The 13837-nt window shown below is 62.2% G+C and overlaps 1 protein-coding gene across 8 annotated transcripts in view; it reads right to left on the minus strand.

Moving 5' to 3' along the window:
* MROH1 (maestro heat like repeat family member 1) overlaps positions 1-13837 on the minus strand; it is an 87889-nt gene that overhangs the window by 50250 nt on the left and 23802 nt on the right. For all 8 annotated transcript variants that reach the window (XM_080639605.1, XM_080639604.1, XM_080639603.1 and 5 more), the window contains 13 exons: positions 13391-13537; positions 13270-13296; positions 11783-11905; positions 11308-11387; positions 10927-11062; positions 9061-9156; positions 8536-8640; positions 8271-8406; positions 7417-7529; positions 6505-6657; positions 4467-4621; positions 3684-3849; positions 2528-2727 (listed from right to left, as the gene is read on the minus strand). In XM_080639605.1, coding sequence (XP_080495731.1) covers positions 2528-2727; positions 3684-3849; positions 4467-4621; positions 6505-6657; positions 7417-7529; positions 8271-8406; positions 8536-8640; positions 9061-9156; positions 10927-11062; positions 11308-11387; positions 11783-11905; positions 13270-13296; positions 13391-13537 — 1637 coding nt within the window. The remainder of the gene's footprint in view (positions 1-2527; positions 2728-3683; positions 3850-4466; positions 4622-6504; positions 6658-7416; positions 7530-8270; positions 8407-8535; positions 8641-9060; positions 9157-10926; positions 11063-11307; positions 11388-11782; positions 11906-13269; positions 13297-13390; positions 13538-13837) is intronic.

The raw sequence follows: 13837 nt of genomic DNA on the forward strand, positions 1-13837 counted from the left end.
ACAGCAGGTTGAAGCTGTCACCAACAGCAGGGCTCAGGCTGTCACTCACAGCAGGGCTCAGGCTGTCACTCACAGCAGGTTGAAGCTGTCACCAACAGCAGGGCTCAGGCTGTCACCCACAGCAGGTTGAAGCTGTCACCCACAGCAGGGCTCAGGCTGTCACCCACAGCAGAGCTCAGGCTGTCACTCACAGCAGGGCTCAGGCTGTCACCCACAGCAGGGCTCAGGCTGTCACTCACAGCAGGGCTCAGGCTGTCACTCACAGCAGAGCTCAGGCTGTCACTCACAGCAGGGCTCAGGCTGTCACTCACAGCAGAGCTCAGGCTGTCACCCACAGCAGGTTGAAGCTGTCACTCACAGCAGGGCTCAGACTGTCACTCACAGCAGGGCTCAGGCTGTCACCCACAGCAGGGCTCAGGCTGTCACTCACAGCAGGGCTCAGGCTGTCACTCACAGCAGAGCTCAGGCTGTCACCCACAACAGGGCTCAGGCTGTCACTCACAGCAGGGCTCAGGCTGTCACTCACAGCAGGGCTCAGGCTGTCACTCACAGCAGGGCTCAGGCTGTCACCCACAGCAGGGCTCAGGCTGTCACCCACAGCAGGGCTCAGGCTGTCACCCACAACAGGGCTCAGGCTGTCACCCACAGCAGGGCTCAGGCTGTCACTCACAGCAGGGCTCAGGCTGTCACTCACAGCAGGGCTCATGCTGTCACCCACAACAGGGCTCAGGCTGTCACCCACAGCAGGGCTCAGGCTGTCACTCACAGCAGGGCTCAGGCTGTCACTCACAGCAGAGCTCAGGCTGTCACCCACAAAAGGGCTCAGGCTGTCACTCACAGCAGGGCTCAGGCTGTCACCCACAGCAGGTTGAAGCTGTCACTCACAGCAGGGCTCAGGCTGTCACCTACAGCAGGGCTGAGGCTGTCACTCACAGCAGGGGTCAGGCTGTCACTCACAGCAGAGCTTAGGCTGTCACTCACAGCAGAGCTCAGGCTGTCACTCACAGCAGGTTGAAGCTGTCACTCACAGCAGGGCTCAGGCTGTCACCCACAGCAGGGCTTAGGCTGTCACCCACAGCAGAGCTCAGGCTGTCACTCACAGCAGGGCTCAGGCTGTCACTCACAGCAGAGCTCAGGCTGTCACCCACAGCAGGGCTCAGGCTGTCACTCACAGCAGAGCTCAGGCTGTCACCCACAGCAGGGCTCAGGCTGTCAATCACATCAGAGCTCAGGCTGTCACCCACAGCAGGTTGAAGCTGTCACTCACAGCAGGGCTCAGACTGTCACTCACAGCAGGGCTCAGGCTGTCACCCACAGCAGGGCTCAGGCTGTCACTCACAGCAGAGCTCAGGCTGTCACCCACAGCAGGGCTCAGGCTGTCACTCACAGCAGAGCTCAGGCTGTCACCCACAGCAGGGCTCAGGCTGTCACTCACAGCAGAGCTCAGGCTGTCACCCACAGCAGGGCTCAGGCTGTCACTCACAGCAGGGCTCAGGCTGTCACTCAGAGCAGAGCTCAGGCTGTCACTCACAGCAGAGCTCAGGCTGTCACTCACAGCAGGGCTCAGGCTGTCACTCACAGCAGGGGTCAGGCTGTCACCCACAGCAGGTCTCAGGCTGTCACTCACAGCAGGGCTCAGGCTGTCACCCACAGCAGAGCTCAGGCTGTCACTCACAGCAGGGGTCAGGCTGTCACCCACAGCAGGGCTCAGGCTGTCACCCACAACAGGGCTCAGGCTGTCACCCACAGCAGGTTGAAGCTGTCACTCACAGCAGGGCTCAGGCTGTCACCCACAGCAGGGCTCAAGCTGTCACCCACAGCAGAGCTCAAGCTGTCACCCACAGCAGGGCTCACGCTGTCACCCACAGCAGGGCTCAGGCTGTCACCCACAGCAGAGCTCAGGCTGTCACTCACAGCAGGGCTCAGGCTGTCACTCACAGCAGGGCTCAGGCTGTCACCCACAGCAGGTTGAAGCTGTCACCCACAGCAGGGCTCAGGCTGTCACCCACAGCAGAGCTCAGGCTGTCACCCACAGCAGGGCTCAGGCTGTCACTCACAGCACGGCTCAGGCTGTCACTCACAGCAGGGCTCAGGCTGTCACCCACAGCAGGTTGAAGCTGTCACCCACAGCAGGGCTCAGGCTGTCACCCACAGCAGAGCTCAGGCTGTCACCCACAGCAGGGCTCAGGCTGTCACCCACAGCAGGGCTCAGGCTGTCACCCACAGCAGGGCTCACGCTGTCACCCACAGCAGAGCTCAGGCTGTCACCCACAGCAGAGCTCAGGCTGTCACCCACAGCAGAGCTCACGCTGTCACCCACAGCAGGTTGAAGCTGTCACCCACAGCAGAGCTCAAGCTGTCACCCACAGCAGGGCTCACGCTGTCACCCACAGCAGAGCTCAAGCTGTCACACACAGCAGGTTGAAGCTGTCGCCTGCAGGCTCCGTGCCTGTGCTTCCCTCCCCATGCTCAGCACCCGCTGCTCCGGGGCCGTCCCAGCCCCACAGGGCTGCCCTGGGCTGGGTACCTGCAGGGCTGGAGGCTGCGGGGCGCGGGGCCCTGGCTGCTGCTGCTCCTCCTCTCCCTGCTCTGCAGGCTCTTCGGGAGCTGGACACCCACGGAGCAGCTGAGGCGCAGCAGGAGGGTCACAAACAGCGGCGCGTAGAGCCCCAGCACCGCTGGCCCGGCCTCCGGCGCAGACATGATCTCATACAGAGCACATGTGGCCTGCGGAGAGAGATGGGGAGCGGGGCAGGAGGCTTAGCAGGGATCTCCCACACCAGGCTGGGAGCTGTTAGTAAATAACCGAGGGGCCTGTGCTGCCTGCAGCAGCGAGAGCAGCAAAGTGAAGTGTCAGAGAGGGGCTTTGACAGGGGATGGAGGGACAGGACGAGGGGCAACGGATTCAACCTGACAGAGGGGAGGCTGAGATTGGATCTCAGGATGTTCTTCCCCATGAGGGTGCTGGGATGCTCGAATGGGTTAAATGGAGATGCTGGGTCTGCCCCATCCCTGGCAGTGCTCAAGGCCAGGTTGGACACAGGGGCTTGGAGCAACCTGCTCCAGTGGAAGGGGTCCCTGCCTGTTGCAGGGTTTGGAGCTGGAGGAGCTTTAGGGCTCCTTCAACCCAAATCACTCCAGGACCCTCTCTACCCCCAGCATACCCCCTCCACATCGCACCGCAGCTCTCCTGGAGCCGCTCCTTGGGAAGCTCAGTATTCCCGGCCAGGGGAGCTTTGGACCTTGCCCTTGGGGAAGGATGAGCAGATCCCTGAGCTCGTGTTTTCGGGGCAGGAGGACAACGCACACGCAATGGCTGCACCGGTGCCCCACTGGGGCAATGTGAAGAGTGCAGAGGGGTAGGAGCAGCACGGAGCGGGAGGGGAGCCCATTGCACAGCAGCTGCAGCAGGAGGAAGCTCGCACAGCTGGCTCGGGGGAGCTGCCAAGCTGACTCCAGCTTTAGGAGGGATCAGATGCAAAGCGCTCTCCCTCGGGGACCGGCACCTGAGAGGCTTTTACGAGCCAGTGCCTTGGCTCTAACAGGCATTACAGAGCGAGGCGTTATTCCCAGAGCCTGGCAACCCCCTTCCTGAGCCAAGGGAACAAGGGAAGCGTTCCAGGTGTGGGGAATGGGACCCTCCATGGGGCTGGGATGGGGGGGCACCGCAGCGGGATACTCACAGCCAGGGGCAGAGGGGTGGCGATGCGCTCCAAGCCACTGCCCAGCAGGAAGCCTTTGCTCTCCTTGTATGGCACATCCCTGTTCACCTTCTCCAGGAGCTGCTCCAGGATCTGCGAGGTGAGGGCGGGCTCGGTGGCCAGGGACCTCCACATGGTGCATGTGTGGCTGGAGGAGAGAACAGGAGGGAAGGGAGGGAGCTTTGGCACCGGGTGCTGTACAGGTGAGCACCGGATCCCTCCCTGAGCCAGGGAACACTTTGGTCCCATCACAACCACACCAGAACAAGGGCGAGGAGCGCGTCACCGTGTCACACAGGACAGGAACCGATTGGGTTGGGTTGAAGGGACCTTAAAGCTCCTCCAGCCCCAACCGCTGCCCGGGCAGGGACCCCTTCCACTGGAGCAGGGTGCTCCAAGCCCCTGTGTCCAACCTGGCCTTGAGCACTGCCAGGGACGGGGCAGCCACAACTGCTCAAGGCTCAGCCTGGGGCTGGCACCAACTCAGCAGCCCGGGAGGACGAGACCTGCCCCACAAAGCAGCCCTGAGCACCCCAAGGTGCCACGCTCGGCTCTCCGGAGCCAGCTTTGCTGCCCAGCAATTCCCCCCTGGAAGGCAGCTCCGGCTGCAGGCGGCCACGCTGCTCCACAGGGGAATTCCAGCTGGATCCGATCACTGGTGTGAGGCGCCAGAGCTTAACCACAGCTTAGGGCAAAGCTGTGCCAAAGGCCAGGACCACGAGAGCACGTGCGGGTGCTGGATCACCCTGAGGAGCAAGGCAGGACCTGTCGAAGGGCAGCGCAGAGCCCAGCAGGCTGGACACCACCATGCTCTTGTGCTGGGAGGCCAGGATATAAACGGTCTGCTGGGCAGCCTTGCGGATGTGCTCCTCATCCACCTCTTCCAGCTTGCTGTGGATGATGCTCATGATGTCGGGGACCTGCGGGAAGAAGGGACAGAGGCACCAGGCTGAGCACTGGGACATCCTGTGTCCGGTTGTGGGCCCCTCACTGCAAGAGAGACATGGAGGTGCTGGAGCAGGGCCAGAGAAGGGCAATGGAGCTGGTGCAGGGCCTGGGGCACAGGGGTGATGGGGAAGGGCTGAGGGACCTGGGGGGTTCACATGGAGAACAGAAGGCTCAGGGGGGACCTGATCGCTCCCTGCAAGTGCCTGAGAGGAGGATGGAGCCAGGAGGGGCTGGGCTCTGCTCTCAAGGAACAAGGGATGGGACAAGAGGAACCGGCCTCAAGCTGCACCAGGGCAGGTTTAGATGGAGCTGAGGAACAATTCCTGCCCCAGAGGGTGCTCAGGCATTGGAACAGGCTGCCCAGGGCAGGGCTGCAGTCACTGGCCCTGCAAGAGCTCACACCCCCTGGAGACGAGGCCTCAGTGCCATGGGGTAGGGGTGGCCCCGGCAGCACTGGGAACGGTTGGACTGGGAGAGCTTAACGGGGTTTTCCCCCCTGGCTGACTCCATGACTGATGCTGAGCACTCAGTGTCACGGTCAGGACAGTCCCTGCAGCCAGGACACGCGTGTCCCATCCCCTCAGGCAGCCCAGGCAGGCAATGAGACTTGAGAAGACAACACGGGTGGGCAGGACACCAGGCAGAGCCTTCATCTTCCCATGGGAGGGATGTCCCTGCTCACTGGGGACATGTGGAACCGCTGCCAGACCTCACTGGAAGCACAGGATCCTTCCCCGCCTTGGAAGATGAGGATGGAGGAGGCTGCAGGGTACTGCAAGGGCTCAGAGGATGCAGCCAGGAGCATCCTCCCCCAGCCCCAGCCTCCTGCAAGGCCCCTGTGCTAAGCCCTAGCCTCAGCACCCAACCTCAGCCCCGGAGCCATGCGGGATGCTCAGTGAGCAGAGCCCTCAGCAGGGCTGGAGCCGGATGCAGGGAGATGTCGCAGCCCTGGCTGGGCTGTGGAGCACACCCTGAGGCAGAGGGAGCTGAGGAGCAGAGCACAGCCCATAGCACATCCCTGCCCCACCGGCTCCCAGGCTCAGCATCGGCCCAGGTTCCAGGACCTGCGCTGGATCCGATCCTGATGGGAGTCATGGAACTGGGAGCAATCCCACATGGAGAGAGGAGAAGAGGGAGCAAGGGCTGGAGCGGGAGCTCTGGTGCCTGCGCAGGCCCAGGGAGCAGCTGCAGCCCTCGGGATTCCCATCACTGCAGGGGAAGGGGCGCTCAGCCCCAAGGGGGGGATTGGACACAGAAGCCTCCTCCTGCAGCTTCCAGAGCCGGTTCCCAGGCCCGGAGCCCCAGGGAGCTTGGGAAGGTTTCCCGGGAGCCTCAGCCCTCCTGGAGCGAACTCCTCACCCTGAGAGCAGAGCGGGGCCACCACAGCTCCCCAGTGGAGGAGAGGGTGGGACATGGGAAAGGAGAAGTGACAGCACCCACAGAATCATGGGATCATGGAATGGGTTGGGATGAAGGGAGCTTAAAGCTCCTCCAGCTCCAACCCCTGCCCTGGGCAGGGACCCCTTCCACTGGAGCAGGGTGCTCCAAGCCCCTGTGTCCAACCTGGCCTTGGGGCAAGCGTTCCTCTGGCCTGCAACAGCCATGGCTGATACAGGGGTTAAACATCTCCTGCGTTCCATCAGAGATGGACCCTTCTCTGTGCTGAATACCCCACTCCTGCCAAGGCCTTGAGCCTTCTGGAGCATCCCAGCCCTTAACAGAAGGTCCAGCAAATCAGCACTGGAGCTGCCAGTGGGAATCTATGGGGCTACACCTGGGGGAAGGCTACAGCCCCATGGGAGGCACCAAGACCTGGCTGGAGCTGCCTCTCCCCTGCCCAAGGCCAAGAGTTCACCTTCTCCTGCAGCACTGCTCCGCGCTCCTTGAGCAGGGAGTTGATGATGACGGTGGCTGCTCGGGAGCAGTTCCTGTCGGGATCCACCAGCCCCTCGAACAGGGCAAGCAGGAGGCTCAGGAGCTGGTCCGGAGGGATGCGCTTCCCCACCACCTGCAGGGAGCACAGCAGGAGGTGAGCACCACGGAGGCTCCATCGGTGCCACTGGGCAATGGAGCAATGTCCTTGGAGCCCGCAGGAGAGCACACACCAGTGGCGATGCTCTCGTGGGACCCCACTTGGATCCTGCGTGCAGCTCTGGGGTCCTCAATGCAAGGGGGACGTGGAGCTGCTGGAGCGAGTGCCTGGAGCAGCCCTGCCCTGGAGCCAGGCTGGGAGAGCTGGGCTGGGGCAGCCTGGGGAAGAGAAGGCTCCTGAAGGGGAGACCTGAGAGCAGCTCCAAGGCCTAAAGGGGCTGCAGGGAACCTGGAGAGGGGCTTGGGACAAGGGAGGCAGGGATGGGAGGAGGAGGAATGGCTTTAAAGTCCTTTCCCACCCAAACCATCATGATTCTATGATTCCATAATGGAGGGGAGCAAGGGTCAGGCCATAGCCCTGAAGGATACAAGATGATATCAGCTCCACGCTGATGGTGCCATCAGCACCACTGGATAACCTGGAGCTCAGGCTGTCCATCAGACCTGGGAAGGGCCACACTGTAGCCACAACCGAGCCAGGCAGGAGTCCCTGTGTGCGTTGACATCCCTGTGGGGCACTGACACCCAAAGAGGGCACCGACACCCAAAGAGGGCACCATCAGCCTCCCCATGGGGCTGAGATCCTCTGAGCACCCTGAGAGGCACCATGTCCTCTGCAGGTGCCACTGCAGCCCCTGCAGAGCCCACGGCCAGGCTGGGCTCACCCTGCACTTACCATGGCCATGTTGTTGCAGGTGTGGAAGAGGACGGTGAAGTCGGGCTCCTCCAGGCCTTGCTTCAGAGCCTTCAGCCCCTCCACCATCTCATCCCTGTGGTCCCGGGCGAAACCTGCATCCGAGAGGGAGCAGTCATGGAGCAGCATTCCCCATATCCAGCACCCCTAAGGGACCTCCGCGTGCTGCAGAGCTGGGATTTACCCCTGAGCTGGCCCAGCTCACAGCAAGGAGCAAGAAACTAAGGGCCAGAAGAGCTCGTGCTGCTCTGGAGGGCAGGACCAGAGGATCTTAAAGGTCTTTTCCAGCCCAGGTGGTTCTGCGGTTCCCATAGAACTCCTCTCGTGGTGCTGAGGGCTTCGCCTGTCTCAGTGCCTCCATCCGAAGAGGAGGACTGGCCTCTCCTGGAGACAGGAGGAATGCCAGGCTAAAACCGGCTCCGGCCTGGAGAGCAGAAAGGGGCTCCAGGAAACCCGGAGCGGGGCTTGGGACAAGGGAGGCAGGGACAGGCCAAGGGGAATGGCTTGAACCTGCCCGAGGGGAGACTGAGCTGAGCTCTTAGGCAGAAGCTCTTCCCTGTGAGGGTGCTGAGGCGCTGGCACAGGGTGCCCAGAGAAGCTGTGGCTGCCCCATCCCTGGCAGTGTTCAAGGCCAGGTTGGACACAGGGGCTTGGAGCACCCTGCTCCAGTGGAAGGGGTCCCTGCCCGGGGCAGGGGTTGGAGCTGGAGGAGCTTTAAGCTCCCTTCATCCCAACCCATCCCATGGTTCCATTATCACATGCGTGGAGGGACGGGATGTGCATGCCCCTGCCCCAGTGTGGAGAGCAGGGCAGCACCCCCCCGCAGCCTGGCTCACCCTCGTAGCAGAGCTGGATGTAGAGCAGGCAGTAGACGCAGTCCACGGCGTGCAGGCGGACGCTGGCCACCGCGTCCGAGCAGCGCGGGGAGAAGAGCGCGATGAGGACGCTGAGGTTGTAGAAGGGGATCACGGTCTGTGGGGACAAACGGGGTAACCCTGAGCAGGGAGAGCAGGGGCACAGCACCCCCTGTGCCCACAAAGCCCATCTCCTGCTCAGCACCAAGGGTGCAGGATGAGGCCCACGGAGCCCTGGGTCACTCACGCTGACGTTGAGCGTGCTCAGGTAGAAGTCCAGCAAGGCGGCGCTGACCTCCACTGCCCGCTGCCGCTCGTGGTCCTTGTTCGACTTGATCCAGGGGCCTAAATGCTGCAGGGGAGAGCATCAGGAAGGAGAGGAGCAGCTCAGCTGCTTTGCCTTGGGCAACCAAGGGCTCCTTCGGGCTGTAGGAACCAGCACTGCGACCCAACAGCCCATCCGGGCTCAGGGTCAGCACAGCTCTGGGTCTCTGCTCTCAGTGAGGCTCCGTGCGCATGTCCCCTGCTAACAGAGACCTCCTCCTGCGCCATGAGCTGCCCACCCTGGCGAGAGGAGGTGCGGACACAAAGGCCCACAAAGACCTCGCCCCAACCCGGCTGTGTGCAGGAGGATGATGAGGGTCACACCAGACCTCGTGGCTCACGGAGAAGCCAGGACCCAGCTCGCTGACGCCAGCTCTGGGTCCAAAGCCAGAGCCCTCAGCTACCCTGCTGCCCCCTGAAGAAGGCAGCAGAGCCAGGCTGCACCCACCGCAAACATGTCCTGGAGCCCATGGGGGGTCAGGTTCCTCTGCAGGAGGCTCTTCAGCAGGTCTTTGAGGGCATTCATGGTGTCACCATAGAGCACCTATGGAGGAGAGATGGGTCAGAGGCTACCCAGAGCCACGGGTGCACGCTCTCAATGCCCCTCTTCTCAGCCTGTGCCAAGGTCCAGCCACCTCCAGCTTAGCAGGGACTAAAGCCAGGGTGTAAATCACCTGCACTGGAAGTGCTGAGAACAGGGTGGGAATTGGCACGGTGCTGGCTGTGACCTGTGCCAAGCGCCAGCACACACCAGGGCTGAGCATGGGTGCTTCAGGGCAGGCTTTCCAGAGGAAACTTGGCCCTTCCCCCACTGGGGCTAAATTCCAGCGAGCCCAATTGGAATGAGCCCCAGAAGTTCTTATGGATTCCTTTCAGGATGCATTTCAGGATGCAGGTGTTGTGGTGCAGTGACCTGATGGAGGGAAGGGCTGGCATCCAGCGGGAATACACAGCCTGGAGGTCAGAACCTCCTGGGGCTCAACCAGGACAAGGGCAAGGTCCTGGCCATGGCTCGGGGCAACCCCAGCACGGACCCAGGCTGGGGCAGAGGGGCTGGAGCCTGAGGAGCAGGACCCGGGGTGCTGGGGGAGGAGAAGCTCCCCAGGAGCCGGCTTCAGGGAGCGCTTGAGCCCAGAACCCCCCCGTGTGCTGGGTGCAGCCCAGAGCGGGAGCAGCAGCGCAGGGAGGGGATCCTGCCCCTCTGCTGCGGGAAGGGGAGACCTGAGAGCAGCTCCAGAGCCTAAAGGGGCTGCAGGGAACCTGGAGAGGGGCTTGGGACAAGGGAGGCAGGGATGGGAGGAGGAGGAACGGGAAGAGTTGATGGGATCTTGGGAAGTTCTTCCCCATGAGGGTGCTGGGATCCTGGCAGGGGTTGAAGGGAGAAGCTGTGGCTGCCCCATCCCTGCAGTGCTCAAGGCCAGGTTGGACACAGGGGCTTGGAGCACCCTGCTCCAGTGGCAGGGGTTGGAGCTGGAGGAGCTTTAAGGTCCCTTCAACCCAAACCAGGCTGGGATTCTGTAACTCCCAAACCTCTGAAGCTCCACAGGAGGGGAGTGAAGCAGAATGGGAATTCTTAATCCCAGTTCCAGGCCAGATGCCTGTGAACACCAGGCAGGGGAGCCCCGGGCTGCTCCTCACCTGGGCACAGGACCCTCAGGGCCGAGCAGGGGCTGCTCCAGCACCACCGGCTGCAGGAGCTCCATTAGCAGCGGGTGATGGCCATGCATGAGCACTGAACCACAGCAAGAGCAGCTGCTGCCTTCCTACAGCTCCCTTTGGAAAGGGCTCTTCTCCCCTCAAGCTCCAGCATCCCCTGAACCCCCTCAGGGAGCTCATGCTCTCATTACCAGTGCTTGTCCTGGTGAGGAGCTCAGGTTCCCCCCCTGCAATCAGTGAGCAGAGGGGCCAGGCTGTGGGAGATAAGGGAGCAGGGGAAGCATCGGAGCCAGTTCCCCCCTGCATGGATTGAATCCAGCCCTTTCCCACGGCTGACCCGTGGGGGCACAGGATGCACTTGTTGGCTCCTGGGAACGTGAGGAGGCCCCTGGATGCTGCCCTAATCCCAACATCCCAGAGCAGCACCTGGGAACAAAGCTGGATCGTAATATCACATCGGCTTAGGGCTTCCAGAGCAGGCAACAGCGGGCAGAACAGGCAGCTTCCTCCTGCCCCGGGTATGCCTGCTCCTTGGTACAGCATCCCCCTGCTTGTCCCGGGTATTCCTGCTCCTTGGGTACAGCATCCCCCTGCTTGTCCCAGGTATTCCTGCTCTTTGGGTACACAGCATCCCCCTGCCTGTCCCGGGTATTCCCACCTCCTTGGGAATGGCATCGGCGCCGTTCTCTTCCCTGTCCTTGGCCAGCTCCAGCGGTGGAATTGCAAGCACTCCAGCCAGGCAGGTGTCAATGAGCTCTGTCCGGTCAGGGTCACTCAAGTGGGGCTCCAAGATGCTGACCCCAGGTTAAGGAAGCAACGTGGATCACTGAGCACTAGGGGAGCCCTATGGGAGTGCTAAGGGAGCAGCCTTCACCCAGGGAAGCAGGGAACAAGGGGCAGCCGTTCCAGCCAGGTCCAGCACGCCTGGCACTGCTCTGTAAACGCACCCACCATGGGACAGCACCATCAGACCCACGGGGTGAAGCGGGGGGGGTCAGGCTCCATCATTCCCACAGGGATGGGCGCATGGGAAGGATACACCAGGTAAGTGCAGGTGATCATGGCCCGCTGGCGAACCGGCGTCCGCAGCATGTCCTGGGGCTCTGCCTTCATGAACTCCTGGAGGGCAGCACAGGGTGATGGTGATGGCCACATCCAGCCCCATACCACGCCAGGCGTGGGGAAGGTTTGCTGTGTGGCTGCCGGGAAGCCCAGTGAGCCAGGAGCGTTTATCCCAACACTTGGAATGCTGCACAACCACCCCATGCCCTGGGACATGTGTCCATGGGGATGCAGCAGCATCACTGGCAGCAACCCGTGCTGGAAGGGTCCATGGCTCCAGCAGAGCCCAGCAGACACATGGGGATGGGGCTCATCAAGGAGGCAAATTCTTCCCCAGCCTTCCCTCAGGACCACAGCTCCAGGCAGGGAGCAGCTCCAGCCACGTGTAACCCCCAGTGATGCGGCTTGGGCACCCCCAGACCACCCCAGGCCAGCCCCAGGGCTCCTCTTACCACCATCTGGGCCACGAGCTCGGCCTTGCGGGAGAAGCTGAAGTCCCCACACTTGCCCCCTTTGCAGATGGCCTGGCTGATCATGCAGATGCTCCGGATGAGGCAGAGCTTCAGTGTCAGGTCCTGAGAGCACAACCCAGGGTGAAGACCAGGCTTTAACACACCTTAACTCAGCCCCCCCTCACCAGAGTCCCTGCATGGAACCCGGAGCTCAGGCTGAGCCTGTGCCCTTGGCACTGTGAGGGCTCAGCTCCCTGCTCTTCATCCCTGTCCCAGGCTCTCTGGTGGCTGGGGAGCACCAGGACCCCCCATCCCTGGTGGCACAGGGAGCTGGAACCTCCGGCAGCACACGGGATGAGGATACTGCTGCAGGGCTCCCTCCCCACCAAGCGGCTCCTGAGGACACAGATGCTCAGGGCAGCTCCATAGGATGCCAGGAGCAATTCCTGCTGCACAGTCTGGGCTGTAGGACCGGTGCCATGAGCAGACATCACAACCCAAAGTGCTCCCCTCGTCCCTGTGACTCGCACGGGTCAGGGAGCAGGGAAGGGTTTGAGGGGGTCCCAGCTCAGTGCTGGAGATGCAGAAGCTGTTAGTACCAGTGAGCCCAGAAGGAAAAGGCATTAGTGGAGCCCAGAAGAGCCCTTGGGCAGAGCTCAGCCTGGCCCCTGGCAATTTTCCTTTCAGCCTTTGAAAAGAGAAACGTAAAAAGACGCTTTCATGTGAGAGCAGGGGTGATTCTGCTCTGCTCTGCTCTGGTGACCCCAGCACCAGAGGGACCTGGAGCTGCGGCGGAGAAGCCAGAGGAGGCCACGGAGCTGCTGCGAGGGCTGGAGCAGCTCTGCCCTGGAGCCAGGCTGAGAGAGCTGGGCTGGGGCAGCCTGGGGAAGAGAAGGCTCCTGAAGGGGAGATCTTAGAGCAGCTCCAGTGCCTAAAGGGGCTGCAGGAAACCTGGAGAGGGGCTTGGGACAAGGGCCTGCAGGGACAGGGCAAGGGGAATGGCTTGAACCTGCCAGAGGGGAGACTGAGATGAGCTCTTAGGCAGAAGCTCTTCCCTGTGAGGGTGCTGAGGCGCTGGCCCAGGGTGCCCAGAGAAGCTGTGGCTGCCCCATCCCTGCAGTGCTCAAGGCCAGGTTGGACACAGGGGCTTGGAGCACCTTGCTCCAGTGGAAGGGGTCCCTGCTTGTGGCAGGGGCTGGAGCTGGAGGAGCTCCCAGGTCCCCTCCCACAGGAACCGTTCCATGTTTCTACGTCTCAGTCTATGAAAGGCCCTGTTCTCTTCCCCTCTCCTCTGAGTTTGGGCACGTGTGGGCACTGGTCCCGCACAGAGGATGGGGGAGCAGCAGCTCCTCCAGCTCCCCCAGGGCCAAGAGGCAGAGAACTGCTGTGAGCGCAGCACGGGGCTGCCCTCAGGGAAGGCAGAGCAAGAGGCAGGCAGAGGAGCAGCACAGAGCAGAGAGGAGCTCGTTCAGTGCCTCACACTGTACCTTGGTGTCTACTTTTATTCCCAGAACCTGAACAAGTGGAAAGAACAAGACACATTAGCACTGAAACGTGAACCTACTCGTCCTGGGGCTCCGGGGGGGCCGGGCTGTCCCAGCTGCTCACCTTGGTGTTAAAGTACTGGAAGATGTTCTTCAGGATGTCTGCTTCCATCCTGGAGAGCACCAGCTCCTTGGGCGCGCAGGCGGCCACGTACCCATAGCACAGGATGAGGGTGCTCTTGATCTTCTCCACTTCATTGTCACTGCGGTCCTGCCAGAGCAGACGAGAGCCAGTGGGGGGACCAGAGCTCCCAAGGTCTCCCTGGCCCTCCCGGATCTCCTGGCAGGGTCTGGCTGACCCAGGGATGTGTCCTCAAAGGCAGGGCCCCTCCAAGCACATTGGGGAAACAATGCTTCCTATCCAACAGGCACGAGCCATCGAGTGCCCCTTCTTAGAGCCCCACATGGGAGCTGGGGAGCCCCAGCCCTGGCCAAGATAACCCTGGCCAAGCTCACCAAGTTCACCAAGTGGGTCAGCACCGGGTTAACTGATGGGTAACAGCACCAGGTT

The sequence above is a fragment of the Psittacula echo genome, assembly GCF_963264785.1.
Source record: "Psittacula echo genome assembly, chromosome: 2".
NCBI classification, from domain to species: domain Eukaryota; kingdom Metazoa; phylum Chordata; class Aves; order Psittaciformes; family Psittacidae; genus Psittacula; species Psittacula echo.